The 18,527-nt window shown below is 41.7% G+C and overlaps 1 protein-coding gene across 1 annotated transcript in view; it reads left to right on the top strand.

The window, feature by feature from the left end:
* The window catches only part of TENM4 (teneurin transmembrane protein 4), a 523,302-nt gene that overhangs the window by 415,695 nt on the left and 89,080 nt on the right, over nt 1-18,527 (top strand). The window contains exon 17 of the mRNA XM_073335791.1: nt 14,095-14,214. Coding sequence (XP_073191892.1) covers nt 14,095-14,214 — 120 coding nt within the window. The remainder of the gene's footprint in view (nt 1-14,094; nt 14,215-18,527) is intronic.

Raw genomic sequence — 18,527 nt, 5'->3', positions numbered from 1 at the left:
GAAGGCATTCTGCCCGCCTGCTTTTGCCCTCCATGGGGAGAATGCCTCCAGCCCCTGTGGCTAGTGTGATGCCCCTCTGTGGCCCTCCCACTAACGCGGCAGCAGCTTCTAAAGCCACAATCTAGCCCTCACTGTCTATTTATTGCTTGAGTTTGTATGTAATGCTGTTGTTGGAAGGGAGGTGTTTATTATCCCTGGTGGAACCGTATCAGCACAGTACGTTTGCATTTCCTACATGGCCTGTGCAGAAGTGGCAGCAGAATGAAATATATGACAGAATATCTATACAATACATCCCCTGGGCTTTAAAGACTTGGCTTAGCTAGAACAGCAGTGCAGATCATCTAATGGAGTACAAATAAATGAATATCTCATGACCGCTAGCCTTTGAGTGAATTTATTATTGAATTACACTCTAGCTTTTTAAGAACAAGCTGAGCTGACAAGCCACCTCATCACCGCAAAAGGGGGAGAGAAAAAAGGACAGTGATAAATTACCTTGATGGATAAAGGTAAAGACCGTGTCTCCTCCAAAATACCAGCAATTATATAGTGTTCATGTCTGGGTTAAAAAAAAACAAAAAAACCACTGCCTATATTGAAATGAATGTTTATGATGATAAAGCAAGTAGCTAAATTAAATTCGGAATGCACAGAATGTCTTTTTGCATCGTTTTGATGAACAGATAACAAGTACTCTTCTGCCACTTGATCATTCTTGTATTGATTTCAAAACCACTTACTTTTGCTGTTTGCTTTGTATCTTTAAGCCGTTCTTAGTTGTCCATCACCATAAGGAGCAGTGCAAGATGCACTGATGTCAAGTTGTTGACTTTCAAGTGGGACACCTGATATCCTTGTTCTCTCTTGAGGGACAGTGTCAGACAGTAGTCTAAATTCATGGCCCGCGGAGTCTCTTATGGCAAGTGTCAGCATAGGACTAAGCTACCTCCGGAAGCCAGGCATAGAACAGACTTTCTTCTATAGTGTGTTTTAAAAGATCTCAGAGTGTTTTGAAAGAGTGGCTGCTTTTGACCCCCTGATGGATTATGGCACAGCTATCATGTAAAGCCATGATACTGTGCTGTCAGTATAATTAATTTTCCATGAACTCACCGTAATTTTATGGCCAGCTCTGCTACTGATTCCTGATATAACCTGAGGCTAATCACATCACCTCTCTATGCCTCAGTTTCCCCATCTATTCAATGGGGATAACAACATGTACCTACCCTAGAGGAGTGTTTGAGGCAAAGTTAGTAAATGGTTATAAAAGCATGTTGAGTTCTTGAGGTGGAAGGTACTACATAAATGGAACAGTTTGGTATTTTATAAAATATAGTGTATGTTTTTTATTTTTTTATTTTTTTTACTTTGCAGAATCAAACCCTATCTCATACATTATCTAGAGCTAAAGCCAGTCAGCTGATCCTGGCCAGAAGGCAACAGAATGTGGAAGGGTTGGGGACTTAGTGCCATCCAAATCTCGTAGTTTAAGCCTTTCAGCTCAGTTCTCAGGGATTTAAAATGCAGATCTGCATGGTGCTTTCATAATACCCTTGGAAGGGGGCATTTGTTTGCCTTCTCGGTGTCTTTCTATGTCGGGTGATAGTCAGCTGCCCAGACAAACATGTAGGCCTTGTCTTCACTGTTAAAAAAGGTGTATTTGGGGGATGGGGGGGGTGTAACTTAACACAGGGGAGCTATTCTGAGGTAAAAGCATAGCGAAGACCAGCCACTTTAGTTTTACTATGAGGTAACTAGGCAAAGTTAGCCTGAGGTAGGGATTTACTTTACCTACTTTACCTGGTGGTAAAACTAAGGTGCCTTGCCTTCACCGTGTTTTCGCTATGGAATAGCTTCCAGGGGTTTGTTACCGTGTGGTAAAAAATGCATCTTTTATAGCACTCAGGATAAAGCCTGATATAGGAGCCTGAAATTAAAGTGATCAGTGCAGTCCCCAAGTTCACAATCTTGTGTAGTAATGACATCTCCACACTACCTTCTGTTGTTCTGGCTTTAATTGAAATATTGTAGTTAGGCCTCTTTGCCTCTGGAAGAGCTTGATGTGGACATAAAACAAAGTGATGATGCAGTGATGCATCCACGAGCTGGCTTCTGCCTGAGGTCAATTTTACCATCTGCAGGAGACGGATGCAACAGAGAAGATTGTGAGGTTCTGCTGATAATCCCTGATGTCAGCTGATCCAACACATGGCTTTGGATTGGCTCCAGGAGGCCCGTCACTTCTCAGAGCTGTGTATGTTGGTCTGTAGTAGAATACCATACATGTGATGGAACTAATGAAATACAGCCACCTCTTGGGTGAAACACAGAAGCTGTTAACAGAGCACAGAAACTCTGTGTAAACCAGGGATCGGCACATGGCCCATCAGGGAACGCTGCTGGCGGGCCAGGACGGTTTGCTTACCTGCAGCATCTGCAGGTTCGGCCAATCACAGCTCCCACTGGCTCCGGTTCACCATTCCAGGCCAATAGGGGCTGCGGGAAGCGGCGGCCAGCACATCCCTCAGCCCACGCCACTTCCCGCAACCCCCATTGTCCTGGAACGGTGAACCGCAGCCAGTGGAAGCTGCAATTGGCCAAACCTACGGACGCTGCAGGTAACAAACCGGCCTGGCCCGCCAGCGGATTTCCCTGATGGGCCGCGTGCCAAAGATTGGTGATCCCTGCTATAGACAGTTTAGGACAGGGTTTGAAGAAGAATACCTTATCTATTTGAACTGCATCATTATCATTAATAGGTTTGAATAAACCTTGATATAGATCTATTCAGTGTGCTTAATGGAGGGTGTGACAGAGCTCCAACCTTGTCCCCCTGAGTCCCACGCTTCCAGGCGGTTTATGCTAGATTCAGAGGCTCACTGCAACCCTCCAGGTAGGCCTTCTCTCTCTAGGGCCAGGGTTGCAGTCTACTGAGCCCTTTTCATCATAAGCCAGCAAGGAGGTTGATGAGAGAATTCCCAGTCTCTATTGCTCTTACAGCCTTATACCAAAACAGTTTAGCCTCCTGTCCTGACAGGGGCCTGTTTTCCCCTCCCAGGAGGTGTTTCTGTAGTGGTGGGTTGGGGGGCAGGAACCCGGTCCCACCCTCCACTCCGGGTTCCAGCCCAGGGACCCTAATGGCAGCAGCTGTTGGCAGCCGACCTTTCACTGCCTGCCAGAGTTTCTACATTTCCCTGGGCCACTTCCCCAAAGCTCTCCCGCTTGAGGGTGTCTTCATTACTCAGCCCTTCAGCCACACTTCCTCTCCTCTGGCCCCCTGGCACTCCTCAGCCTGACTGGAGTGAGCCCTTTTATAGTATCAGAAGGGCCCTTAATTAGAGTCAGGTGTTCACATTAACTTAGTGGTCTCACCTGACTCTTTGCAGGTTAATTGGAGTCAGGTGTTCTCATTAGCCTGGAGCAGCCCCTGCTCTGGTCAGTCAGGGAACAGAAAACTGCTAATCCAGTGGCCAGTATATCTGCCTTCTACTACTCTGTTGTACACAACTGGCCTGGGTCTATCACAAGGGTCATGGTGTGTCTAATATGTTACATATTATTATAATATAATATAATAATAATAATATAGTTTCCTATCCCTAGCCTTGAGATTAAGGAGACATTTTTATGTTTTAGGAAAATACAAGAGGTTTTTACACCATCTCCTTGTCACCTTCTTTTATTGCTTTCTGCTTAAGTGGCCTCTTTAATAACTAAAGATCATGTTTTCTGAAACTGAAAAGAACAAAGAAGAGGTCAGAAGGCTCAAAATAGCTTCTTTTACTTTGGTAATATTCCTCTTAAGCAAAGATGGAGCGTACTTTTAAAAAATCCTCTCTCCTCTCCAGAGGACAATAACAGTATGTGCCTTTGACTTCAGCCTTCCTTTTGACTTAAAAATGTAGAGTATGGTGACATTTCATGCCATTGTGATTTTTAAATGTCAATATAACTAATTCTATGCCATAAGCTACGGCAAAAATATACAGGTAGTAGAAGGATTCATGTACATGAAAACAGGGCTGAAGTTCCAATCCTTTTGTAAGTTTCTTTCCATAACTTTGAAAAAATGATCCATACCATGATCATTGCCCATTTGCAGATTCCTTAATTGAATTCAATGTGCATGGAGTCATCAAAAACAAATCCTGTGATATGATGGACATATCCAGTCAGTATTGGGATACAATTTGCATCCAAAGATTACAAAGTATTGGATACTTATTACCAATGATCCTTTGATTATTCTCCTGGGGTTTCCTAATGGAATTGGTTATATTCAAAGATCTGAAGAATTAAGATCTCATCTGCTAGTCACTGGTAAACTACTGATAGCCTTTCAGTGGGGAAAGAAAACTAGTTCAAAACTAGAGGACAAGTTAAAAAAAATATAGGAGCTGCTTGTCATGGAAAAATTAATGGATCAATTACATACCCAGCAAAATAAGCGTAGGACAAATAAATATCGGGTTACCATTTATTCAATACTCAGACTATATTGGCTCCACTCACCTGTCCAATTTTTTTAATATTAGTGTTTAATAGATGTGCCTGATTTGATAAATATGAGTAGAGTCAGTAGTTCCATTCAATTTAATAAAATTGCCAGAAACATCTTCTGGATGGTTTAAAGAGACTCCCTCTCTATTATGGTAATTCTTGGCTAAATAAAAAGATTTGATTATTCTCTGGCCCCATAATGTCTCGTGGAACAAAAAGAAACCATGCTAACTGTTGTAAGGATTGTCATTTTGTTTGTGACATTTACATGGCAATGATTTTTAAACCTGCTAAAACTTCCTAAATAAATAAATCACTATAATACAACACCCTCCCCCCTGAAAAATCTATATATTTTCTTGATCTACTCTCTTCATAAGTCCCACAACTCAAAATTGTATCACTACAATGCTAGCAAACAGCCTGTAGACAGTTTAATAATCTTTTTTCTGCAGTGCCCACAAGAAGTGAGCTAATTACATCATTAATGTTTAAACAATGTGTTCTTCCTTCTGTGTGCCCCATTGAGTCCTTCTATCACTGTGTCTGTCTTGTGCAGACTGTGAGCAGGAACTGCCTTTAGTTTGTGTCTTGTACAGCATTGAGCACCTTGCCGGAGCTTTCTAAGAGCTTACTAATAACTATTAGTAATACTAATTATAATATCTGTGAGATCAGGTAAGCAAATTCTTCCACAATTTGATTTCACAAGCCTCATGAGACGTGGCATAAGAATAAGCATATCATTCATTTTTTAGATTTACTGCACTATGAAGTTGTTACTTCTCATAGAAATAATGGCTTGCAGAACCACATTTTTGTAGGGTATGAAATTAACCTAACTCATCATTATATGCAAAAATAGCTTGCACCATAAGAGCTACTAAAACCCTCTGCAGGGCTAAGAACCTAAACCCCTCATTATCTTTCCACTTACACAAGTGTAAATCAGGAGCAACTCCTCTTAGAGGTGCACTGGTGTAAATGAGAGGAGAGTCAGCTTTTAAATCTTTTTGATCTAAGGCATTACCGAAAGCAACGAATTCCCCTTAGACTTTACATCATAGCATAACATAACTTTATTTTGTGTAGCACTTTCTATGCAAACTGTGTCCAAAAGTACTTTTTCAGGGTAGAGTAGCATAGTAGGAGTTAAATATTATCTAATTACACAAGTCACTGCTAGTGTAACAGTCTTCTCTTAATTTCCTGTATTGTGGGATATCTTTCCTATATCCTGCTGCCTCATCTGCTCTTCTTCTCATTACCAATCTCATCTGAAAAGTCATTTTTCCCTGGAAATGGTGATTTGATGAGGCAGAGCGATCCAAGATATTATAGATGGCAGGAGGAGCAGCAGAAGCTTCTCCTTCCAACAGCAGCCAAATCGTTTGGCAGATCAGAGAGGAGGGTGTGCTTCCAGAAGGAAGAGAGCGAGCCTGGATTTGATAAATAGGACCAATCTAATAGGGATTCTATAACCAACAAGGCAGTTTAGAACAAAATCCTGACATCAAAGGAGTCTAAGTGGAGCTGTTCTGTGGAGGTGGTTTTGTGATCATGGGGTTTTTACAAGTGGAAAGTGTACAGCTGTTACCTCACATAAATGTTATTTTGTTACTAAACTGGCATGCACCGAAGGTGCCTTTTCAATTTTGGAGAATTACAGATATGAATAGCTTACTGGCAATATTGCCAGTAGAATGGTGGCCAGTGGTGTTGGAGAAGATCTTTGTCAACTGAGAATGACTAATAACTAGTCCTATAAATTCTACGGTGTAAGTCTGCATTGAGCAGAATGATGGCAGAAATACATAACGCAGGGCTTGAAAAGCTGGGCACTTGCTAGCCAGGGAACTAAACCTACACACCAGAGGTAAATACAAAAGGAGTTCAGGAGAGCTGGTATCTTCTCAAAGAGACAATATTAAAGTGCAACAGCAAACTATCCCAATGCAAAGGAAAGAAGGGAAGAATAAGTAACAGGCCAATGTGGCTACACTAGGAGCTCTTTAATGACCTAAAAATTAAAAAGGAATCATACAAAAAGGGGAAACATGGATAAATTGCTAAGGATGAATAGAAAAGAATAGCACAATCATGTAAGGACAAATATAGAAAAGCAAAACACAAAATGAATTACACCTAGCCAGGGACATAAAAGGCAGTAAGGTGAATTGTAACTAGATACTTAACACAATTAATATTAACAGTAGGAAGGAACACAAGCCAAAATAGGGAAAGACCAAGTTAAAGAATATTTAGATAAGTCAGATGTATTCAAGTTGACAGGGCCTCATCACATTCATCCTAGAGTACTTCAGGAACTAGCTGAAGCAATCTCAGAACCGTTTGTGATTATCTGTGAGAACTCTTGGAGGGTGGGTGAGGTCCCAGAGGACTAAAGAATGGCAGACATGTACTATCTTTAAAAGAGGGAAGCAAAGAGGACCTGGAAAATTATAAACCAGTCAGCCTAACTTTGATACCTGGAAAGATACTGGAACAAATTATTAAACAATCAATTTATAAGCACCTGGAGGATAAGAGGGTGACAAGTAATAGCTATCATGGATTTGTCAAGAACAGATCATGCCAAACCAACCTAATTTCCTTCTTTGACAGGGTTACTGGCCTAGTGCATGCGGGGAAGCTGTATATGTCATATATCTTGATTTTAGGAAGGCTTTTGACACATAGTCCCACATGACATGCTTATAAGCAAACTAGGGAAATGTGGTCTAGATTAAATTATTATAAAGTGGATGCAAAACTAGTTGAAAGTCTGTACTCCAAGAGTAGTTATCAATATTTCATGGTCAAAGAGGGGATGTAATTAGTGGAGTCCTGCAGGGGTCTGTCCTGGGACCAACAGTATTCAATATTTTGATTCATGACTTGGATAATGAAGTGGAGAGTATGCTTATAACATTTGTGGATGACACCCAGCTGCGTGAAGGACAGAATTAGAATTCAGAATGACCTTGATAAATTGGAGAATTGGTCTGAAATCAACAAGATGAAATTCAGTAAAGGTAAGTGCAAAGTACTTCACTTGGAAAGGAAAAATCTAATGCATAACTACAAAATTGGAAGTAACTGGTTAAGTGGTAGTACTGCTGTACAGGATTTGAAGGATCACAAATTGAATATGAGTCCGCAAAGTGATGCAGTTGCAGAAACAGCTATCATCACTCTGGGGCATATCAACAGGAGTGTCGTATGTAAGGCAAGGGAGGTAATTGTCCTGCTCTACTTGTCACTGGTGATGCCTCAGCAGGAGTACTCCTCTGATGGTAGGACAAGAAGTAATTCACCTGATCTGTGGGTAGGACAAGAAGGTGGGACTGAAGTAACTGGCCTAATCTTCAGCAAGGAAGATTAGGTTAGATAATAGGAAAATTGTTCCAACTATAAGGGTAGTTAAGCTCTGGAATAGGCTTCCAAGGGAGGTTGTGGAATCCCATTGGAGGTTTCTAAGAACAGGTTAGACAGATACCTGTGAGGAGCAGTCTAAGTTTATTTGGTCCTCCCTCAGCACAGGGGGCCTGATTATATGGCCTCTCACCGTCCCTTCCAGCCGTACATTTCTGATTCTATAAAAAACAAGGTAGAGAGATGCTCAGATACCATGGTGATGGGCTTGGTGTAAAAACCCAAATAGGGTACACTGTGTATCTAGAGCTGTTATTGTACATCTTGGTGAATAAAAGCTTTATGGAGATGCCTCAGATACCAGCTTCATTATCTGTTTTCCTAAAACTATGCCAGCATTATACTGTTGGTTTTTTCTCCAGTTTTCCTTAACCAGTTTAAGTAATGGGCTTTGAATATAACATTTTGATTAATTGCCTGCATTATTTGGGACTGTATATTTTTGAAGAATGAGTGACAAAATGTAGAGCATTTCTGCAAAATATTAACAATTAAAAAACAAACCCATAAAAGAACAACACGCTTTCCTGACGCTCAAGTGATGGGGCATGTACAGCTAGCCTAGAGGCATAGGCTAAAAAAAGAGAACCAGTCGAGTTTAGATCCTGCAGACAGACTAGATTTGACTTCCCTTTGCTGAGTTGGGTCGTTTTTGTTTTTTGCCTGACATTCCTTTTCGCCTGTGTCTCCCACTCCATCAGCTCCTCAGGAAGTGGAGCTGCAGAAGCTGTCGCAGACTCTGTCTGTCAGTGCCACTTCAGCAAATCTCTGAATGCACAGTTGATCGGATATCAACATGTTTAGGTGGTCCTCAGCCTGACACTGGCATTCTGGTGCTCCATTTATTGGCAAGGTTCTCTGCCTAGCCTAATTAATTTGTTTTGAATCCCAGCTGTCTGACATATGCCAAACTCTTTCAGGAACTCACTTGTGTTATACATAGCTGTGTGGGAGCCTTTCTGGATGGCTACTTTTTAATTTTAATTTTCCTTGGGTTTTTTTTAAGTCTTTCTTGTTTAACGTCTCAAGAACCCTTCTATTTCCATTTTCTTACCAAACTTCATGATTCAAGCGACATCCAGAGGTTTGTTAAGTAGTTGTCAGCTGTCGACTTTCCCCACTGCTAAACTAAACAGGAGGAGCCAGGTTGTGGCTCACCCTGTGCAGGAAGAGAGTGTAAGGAGTCTTCTCCCTCGTAGCTGGGAGACAAGGGTCCAGGAACTGCGCTAGGTTGGCACTGTCATTGGCACTAGCTTCCGGGGCAGAGTGGGACTGTACGTTACACTGCATCCTGCACTATAAATGAGCAAAAGGACGATAGAAGCAAGTGACCCAAGACCACATCTGTAATAACTTGCTTTACTAGTAGGATTTTTCTCTGGCGCTCATCACCAGGGTATCTGAGCACATCACAAACCAGTACCACAATACCATAGCGGTATAAGCACCTATGTCCAAGACAATAAAACATTACTCCATTTATCCTCACAATGTCCCGGTAAGATAGAGCAGTGCTATTATTCCCATTTTACAGATAGGTAGCTGAGGCACAGAGAGACTATGTGACTTGCCCAAGGTCACACTGGAAGTCTGTGGCAGAACCAGGAATAGAAGCTAAATCTCCTGATTTTGACATGAGGGCTTTAACAACAGAAATATCCTTCCTCTCGATTCACTTTGTGGAGCTCTGATGAAGCCCCATCTGGAACAGAATGTTCAGTTCTGGGCACCTCAGTACCAAAAAGATGTCAAACAAAGTTGGAAGTAACTTATAGAAAAGTAACAATAACAAATATAGGGATGTGGGGAATTCTGAGTGGAGATTAAAAATATTTAATACAAATAACATGGCCAAAGAATGACTAAGGGGGTGTGGAGAACATGTGAATCATCCAAATGTATTTGAAGACTTTCAGCTTCCAAGAAAAAAGGAGCTAGGGTTGTGATACAATGGGTCATGAGTAGGAGTAATGGCGTAACACTAAGAAATGGAAAAATTAGCACGAACACCAGAAAATAATTCCTAACGGTGAAATATATGAGCCTCATCCAATGCCTTTTTTAAATCAGTGAGAGTATTTCCATCAATTTCAACAAGCATCAGATTAGACCATGTTAGACTATGGGATAATTTCCCAAGGGAAGTCCTTCAGGAAAAGGAATGCCTTTATTTTGTCTACTGTACAATGCCAAGCATGTTCCCAGCACTAAACAAATAATTATTAATAATAATGCTTTGGAAAGCCCACTGCCTGAGATGTTTAACATTAAACCAAAGAGCTAGGAAACATACTGTAGGGAGCAATCTTTCCTGGCATGAAGATGGATTAAATGACCTACTTGGGATTTTTCCTTTGATTTCTAGTATTTTATAACTGTTGGCATACTTGGATTTTTTTCCTCCCCCGCATGTAAACACAGGTCTTACTAAAGAAAACAGGACTTTCTCTATACCTGTGGAAGGGGAGAGTGAATGTGTCTCTACTTTTGATGGCACTGGGCCCTAGATCATTCCCGGGGGACAGGTGGACATTAACTTAATCTTCTAGTGATTACAAATTACTTCACAAAGCAATGGTCTAAAATTACTTTGTCTCAGACTCGCCATCTAGCAAGCCACATGGTAGCAATTCAGCAATGATTTAGTGTTCCCTAATTATAGGGAAACCTCTATAGAAAAATAAAAGACCAGAGGGGTTGGGAAAGGCTAATTAAAAAAACAGACTGGAGAACTGGTTATTGTAAAACAAGGGATCTGCACAGCCACATGTAAATGCAGTCTTGAAAAAATATAGTTCAGCCAGTAGATGAAATATGTTAATAATTCATTGGAAAGACAAGTCTACAGCAAAGAGACATTCAGTTTTGCTCAACTGCAGAAAACATCTTCAGTGCTGGCCAAACTAGACTGATGGAATAAATCTTCCCTATTAACATGAGAGATAATTTTATGTAAATATATTGGGAGACCTTCCAAGCAGGGCTGAGAGTCTTTGTGGTACCACTTAACGTGTTTGCACCGTAATTGCATTTAGACCAAGGTCTTCTGAAGGAAATGGCTGACTAAATTAGCATTAACCAGGTTCCTGGGGGGGCTGAGTGCATTGTGGGTAGTCAATTTCGCCTCCAGAAAGGACACGATGACACTGGAGAGGCCAGCTGCTTACAAAGCACAGCGTTAATTGTTTTTCCCAAATGGGGCAAATTTTATCAGCTGGGAAAGTAGAAAATTTGAGGATCTGATCAGGCAAAGTCTGGGATTCAGTATCTTTCTCATCCCCATCCCACTTCAATTAAGTTCAGATATTTGTACACACTGCCCCAGTTTCTTTTTGTGACTATAATCTGGGAAGGACTACCCTCTGGGAGTAAAGGACTTGTTATAGCCCTCAAGGGGATTCCTGGGGGCCAGATAGGCTTTCCTGAGAGTTACTTGTCTCCTAAGATGGGCTGTCTTCGTCCAAATCGGTAAGTAAATAAATGGAGATGGAGCAAAGAAGCTGAGCATGACAATTTGAAGAGTTGTTGGGGGGGAGGTCATTCGATGGAAGCTAGAAGTGCAGATGTGTTTGTTAGAGTTTCCCCGTTAAAGTGAGTTCTTTTGCATATTTTTATTGTGCCTGTAACTGTGTGGCTGTTCTTTATCCCTGCAGACCTAAGTGCCCATGAACTCATGAAAGCTATGGTCCAGATCCTCAGCTGGTGCAAAGCAGCAAAGCTCTGTTTACACCAGCTGAGGATCTAGTCCAGTGTATTGGCTAACTTTACTCATAGGCTTTCATCTGCTTAGACTCTGGGAGAGTTACATCATAATTGTTAGTTTTTTGTCTAGGGCACCAGTTAAGGCATCTACAACATTTAGTCTCTTTTTTCCTCTTTGCTTGTAGTTTGTGGGGAGGCAGTGGAAGAAGGTAGCAACCCTTCTCCATTATCTCATGAAAATGTGCTTTATTTGTATTTCTGCTTAACCACTTTAAAATGAGCAAGCAGTCATCAGTAATGCTTTTGGTGTTGGTTTGAATAGGTAATGGTAATTCAGCCTGCCGAGTCCATTGTTCCCAATAGCAAGAATTTCTTGGGCTTCGGAAGAGGAGTCCACAGTAATGCTTATCCTTCCACAAAAATGTAAGGATGATCAGAAGACTCAAGGACTTGGTGACCATTCCAGACTCTCCTTCAGCTCTCACTGAAGAAGATGAGAAGAATGGTCTTGTGGGTAATGTAGAGGCCTCAGAATGGAAGTTATGGGTACTGCCTCTGGCTGTCCACAAACGTTACTACTTTGAGCCAAATACTTTCCTCGTGGTGTTCTGTCAACTTCAGCGGGGTTACAATAGGGTGAATGTGGTCCTCTGTGTCTTTGTTTCCCCATCTGTCAAACAGTGATGGTCATTTACCCAGTGTCCTCGGATGTCACAGAGCTGAATTGTTAATACAGTGCTTTTTGATCCTTGGATGGAAGGTGCAAAGGAATACAGAAATTATTATTGTTTTACTGATGGGACTGCTTTTCCTTCCACATCTGTGTGAATCAGGAGTAATTCTGTTGAAGTCATTGGATATACACCAGAGTAAAACTAATATCAGTGAAATAGAAAATCAGGTGCATTTTATCCTGTTTTTTCTGGGACTGACCAAAGGGGACATAGTAATCAAGTGAGTAGATACTAGAACTGAACCTTCAGAAGCTTTTGTTTCTGTGTACCTAAATGCCAGGTTTTGAGCCATACCCTTCCATCAGCATATACACAAAAATCCCTACTTTAATCAGTGGAGAGTTCTGCTATAACTGGATGGCATGACAACTAAAAAGTCTATCTTCTGTGTCGTGGAATAAATATCCAGTGAAATCCTTATTTGATACACATATTGGTTCTCGCTGTGCCATACAATCTTTGCCTTGTTGATGCACCCCTTAGGCAATAACTTGTGGACTCTGTGGTTTTCCATGGTAATAAGAGATTGTGTAAGTGCTTTTCTACACATTGAGGGCCAGATCTTCAGCAACTGTAAATCCGTGTGGCTCCATTGAATTCTCTTATGACAAATTATGACAGATTATAAATTGAGCTCTGGTGATTTACACCAGCAGGGGATCTGGGCCTAAAGCAGTAGGAACATTGGCTTCCAGTCTCTGCTGGCTAGCATGACATTGCTTGCAAAAATAACACGTCATATTATGCCAGCACAAAGATACCACAATTTATTGTTATCACTCAGAAAAATAAGTACCTTGAGATAGACACTGAGATCAGACACTATCAGATACACAAGATTGTTGTCTTTTTTGGAAGCTCCTTGCATAGCTGTATGGTAAGATGTACAATCTAGGGCTTTGAACAGAGACTTTGGAATAGAGACTTATGTGTTCTATCTTCGGCTTTGACATAGATTTGCTGAGCGATCCTGAGTAACTGAAAACCAACAGAATTCATGTTTCCTATCTGTAAAATACGAACCTCACAGAATTAATCGGTGTTGTAAAGCACTTAGAGATCCTTGGGGGAAAGGTGTCATAAAAGTGCAGAGTAGAATGGAGTAGGTGTAATCTACAAACAATTGGCAGTTCTGTTTTTGCATGCTCAATTGCTGAAACATTCTGTAGGGAATTCATCTGATCCTTGCAAATTTGTCATAGTATTTTCTCCAAAGCAGTAACACTTCCTTATGGACTATGGAAGACCTGACTCATCAAGGCCAGCACATCTCTTTGATCATCAGAGGACTTAATTGCCATAAACCTGCCCATGCAGTATTTAGTACATTTCCATCCTCCTCTGTTCTAAAACATGTTTTGTCCTTAATCAGACCAGTACTGTCAAGTATATATGAAGCTGAGTGGGCTACAGCCATGTCAGTATATCGTGTGCCCTACAGGAGAAGATAGCAGAGAACAGTATATTTGCCAGTGGTTGAATATTACAAGAGTAGAAAAAAGGTGAAGCCAAATTCTGCCCTCAGATGTGTGTGCACAACACCCAAGTCAGCAAGAGTTATGTGCCTCCATCTGGGGACATGATTTGGCCTACTGAATTTTATTGCTTATTGTATTAGGTATCCTTGTGTGCAGGCATCACAGCAGGGTAAGTCGGGGATCACTCCCGCATCTTTGACATGATTCACCATTTCCTATCATTTCTTTCCTTCATGCAGCCATGCGTGTGTGATTCGAGGTCAGGTGATAACATCAGATGGAACCCCTCTAGTTGGAGTGAACATCAGTTTTGCCAACAATCCTCTTTTTGGATACACAATCAGCAGGCAAGATGGCAGGTATGGTTTCTGCTATACATTTTACAATATGTAAGTACCCAGAGCTGCAAATAGGGCAGCCAGCACTGGAGAGAGACTCTCCTAGCAAAGACACAGTCACGTCTGGGGCAGCCTGAAGACACTAGTGTTATTGTTAATATTGATACTGATATTATTACAGAAGTGCATAGAAGCACTGGGGCTTAGTTGTGCTAGGTGTTGCCCATGCATATAAAGAAATTATGGTTCCTGCCCCAAACTGCATATTCTTCATTGCTTTATATAGACATTATTGGGCAAAAATAATTAAACCTGTAAGATACAGTATTGCTAGAGGCAAGTGGTTAAAATTTGAACAGTTCCACTGAACCGTAACAAATCACTGAATTGGGCAGTCTTTTGTCTCTCAGTACTAACTGGCTCTCTTTTAAAGACAAAAGCTAAATATAAGGAGTAAGTTTCTGACTGATGGAGCTGCACATATTCTAGCTAATGGTGATTAACACGAGCACTTTGGCGAGGATGACCTGGCTTTGCTGATTTTAACAGCTCTCCAGTCTGACAGTAGCATTAAGGATTTGGATTGACCTGGCTAGAATAGCCAGTGGGGTGATAATCAAGGAGATGAACACTTGCTAGAGATGTGTGTGTTATGTAGTCTTGACTTGTTCCCCTGGGACTTGGTGCCTGCTGAACCACTGAAACTTTTCAAGATGTGTTCTCATGAATGTTCCATCTACTGGAAAATACAACAGTAGAATCTGAGTAATAGGTACGTTTCCATGGAAAATGGATTATCTCAGTTAAATGAGCATAACTTACAAGAGAAGCTGGTACTTTCACGAGTCTTGTGGTTTAGAGACTATTGAGAAAGATACAGAATCGATCACATTTACACTGTAATGTAACTCCATTAATCTCAGGCTTGGTCTACACCTAAAATTTAGGGCAGCCTAGCTACATCGCTCAGGACTGTGAACAATATCATGCCCTGTGCAACTTAGTGATGTCCACGTAACCCCACCATGGACATAGTGAGGTCGAGAGAAGAATTCCAGCGACCAATCTGCCGCCTCTCGGATGGGTGGAAAAACCACTTCCGTTGATTCAGGAAGCATCTGCACAACAGCATGACAGCAGCACACAGGTGTAGCAGCCCAGCTGTGGCACGGTAGCCGCTGTAGCGGAGCCATATACCTGCCTCATAACCTCCTGATTAGCAAGTGAGATCAGAATCGGGCCCTAGCGGTCAAATGCACTGCAGTGTAAAGGGCTGACACAAAGCCGACCCAAGTAAAAATAATAATGCCTACAAAAAACTTGACCATAGGTAGGCAGCTGATGTGCTGGAACTCCCTGTTTTTCATGCTGACCAGCATCAGCTCATTACTTCCTTGTGCTCTGTCTGTTGGTCTCCACCTGCTGTCTACTGTCTATAGTCTTCCACTTAGACTATAAAAACAACAAGGAGTCGGGTGGCACCTTAAAGACTAACAGATTTATTTGGGCATAAGCTTTTGTGGGTAAAAAACCCACTTCTTCAGATGTGTGACTTTAAGCTCTTTAGGGCAGGGCCCATCCCTTTGTTCTGTATTTGTGCAGTGTGATAATGCTATGCGGCCCTGATCCATCATGGGGGCTTATAAGCAAATAATGAGCCTAGCATTGCACAGGGCCTGGACAGGCATCACTTCTACCCCCTACAGAGCAGGTACAGTACGGGCAGCACAGCGGAGCAAGCTTCTTCCATACTACGCCAGGCTGTGCTTCAATAATTTTCTACAGGGACTACCCCTAGGAAGGATAGGTGAAACAGCGCTTCAATCCTGTGTTCACTCACAACCACACTCTCTGCCGCCATCCAGACCCTTTGCACCACTCTGGCATCTTACTCACCAGCAGAGAATGGCCCTGTTGGAGGGGAGTTCTCAGCTCGTGTTAAGCTAGACTTACTGGCTCTTACACCACATCCTTCCCACCCTCAGTGTAGCGGGGCAGGGAGAGGTGCGGCCAATGTGCCAGTGTGCTCCACCAATTTCCAGTTAGCTAATGTTCCCTAGGGAAACCTTGCCAGCTGGCATCGGATAGAACTGCTCCCAGGAGCTCACTGCCAAGGGCTGTAAATCCAGCACCCATCACAAGTACTAGATTCAGTTAAAGTAATAAAAAGGCGGCGATCAGCAGTGCCTGAACATAGAGTATATAATCAAAATAAGTCCCAGGACCAGGCCAGCATTCCTATCAGTAACTGCTGGAGCCCCCCAGTCCCAGAACGAGTGGAGTTAGACAGCTCTTGCAGTCAGGCATACTTCCTTATGATTTCCCCTCATTATGTTCTGCTTATGTGGTGCTGTCATTCAGGTCTGGTGCTTTGTGCTAACAACATTTCAGGACATGATATTCAACAAATAGTCTGATTACATTGTTGAGGATCTTGAAACATGAGAATGAGACTATAATTGGCCCCAAAATATTGTCTTTGACATGCGCTCATCTATTTTCTTGCATGATCAGGCACAACACTACATCTGCGGGCACTGGAGGGAGGTAATGTATGAGTAGATGAAAGCATTCTTCCTTTAAAGAACCAAAAATTAGTTAATTATTCACTGATATGATATGAGAGCTATTTATAAAATCACTTGAAATATTGGAGGTACCAGAGTCTAAAGGTGGGAGTGCAAGGTGGGAGTCAAGAAATCCTGAGCTTTAGTCACAGCTCTGCTGCTGATCTAGTGTGTAGCTTTTAGACACATCCCTTAATCTTCCTATGCCACGGTTAACCTGCCTGTAAAATGAAGGTAACACTTTCTTCCTGCCTCGCTGGGGTGTTTGTGGATGAAATACTACATGTGACGTGCTTTCCAAATGGAAAGCATTATTGCTATTACAATTGCTGTTCTATACTTCAATATGTTACAACAGCAGGACCCTCTTCTAATAATCTTTTCAACAGAACAATTTTAGCCTGAGACATTGTCTACACAAGCAATTTGGGCCAATTTGACTGAATCAGTTTAGAATCCAATTTCGTTAAATCACTGCAACCTCCTTGTGGTCTCAGAATAAGAAGGTTCACACAAGGGAATTGGGCCTATTCAACTAAATTGGTTTCTAAACTGATCTAATTAAATCAGTGCAACTTTCTTGTATAGACAAGGCCTAAAATGAATTTCATTATAACTGGAATTCCAATTTTCAAATTGCAATGAACTGTAACAAATTAGGACTTGAATTCTACTTCACTGTAAATAGTTTCACTATATTCTGGTTTACTAGAAGTGGGTTTCATCCTGTTGTCACACCAGTCAACTGTAGACTCCAGGGGTGAAATCCTGTCCCCACTGAAGTCAGTGGCAAAGCTCTCATTGTTTTCAATGGATCCAGGATTTCATCCAAGTTTAGGCTGCATTAAATAACCCCAGAAAATGAGACCACTTTAAAGGCCCATATGTGTTCTCAAACTATTTATCATGAAACTTTCAGATCCCAAGGCATAAGGATAAACCAACTCTTGTCAGAATGTACTATTGTATATCTGACTTTTCTGTGACACAGAAGGACTGGAGGGCTCAGGACTGGTAATGGATTATAAAATATATTTTAAAATAAATCTTTTCACCACTAGATTGCTGGATCACACTGGTAGTGGGTAGTGACAAGCAATTGTGACCATCTTATAGATGTTTGTGAAATGTGTTGGATGATCTTAGTGCACTGCAGCTGTCTCTGCTGAGCCTGTTCTGGGGATAAACAGAGGACATCCTGGACTGGACTGTCCCTTGGGTGTCTTTCTAAGATAACCAAAACAATAAGTCCACGTAGGTAATATGACTTTTTGCAAATGGAAGAAAACCCATTGTGACAGTTCTCGGGGCACCCAGGACTGTGAGTCACCTTGTTATCCTCTGCCTCTAGCAAGAGGTGCCCCCCCCCCCAAAAAAAAAGTTCAGTCTGTTGCAGAGCTGGCTGGCTTCATAGGAACCAGGACCCAATTTTTCATGGGAACATTTCTGCTCCCCAAGGTGAAAGGATACAGAGTGCCTTTCTCCACTCTGTGCTATACTGAAACAGTCTTTTGTCTTTTTTTTTTTTAAGTTGCCTTTCCAGTATGAAACATGCATGAACTGTCAAGTATCCAGATGGTCAGAAGTTGACAGCTTTGAAAAACCAAAGCCACTGTTAATAGCTACAGGTCATGAGCTTGTGACTGGTGTACAGTACATCCAGATAAGGTCAACAGGGAAAAAATTTCAATTGACAACCATGTAGATAATATTTTATTGTTTTGTGTGTGTGTACATATATTGTGACAAACCCAGACCGGTTGGGTG

Source organism: Lepidochelys kempii, chromosome 1 (genome assembly GCF_965140265.1).
Source record: "Lepidochelys kempii isolate rLepKem1 chromosome 1, rLepKem1.hap2, whole genome shotgun sequence".
Classification (NCBI taxonomy): domain Eukaryota; kingdom Metazoa; phylum Chordata; order Testudines; family Cheloniidae; genus Lepidochelys; species Lepidochelys kempii.
This window is presented reverse-complemented; position numbering and strand designations above follow the sequence as displayed.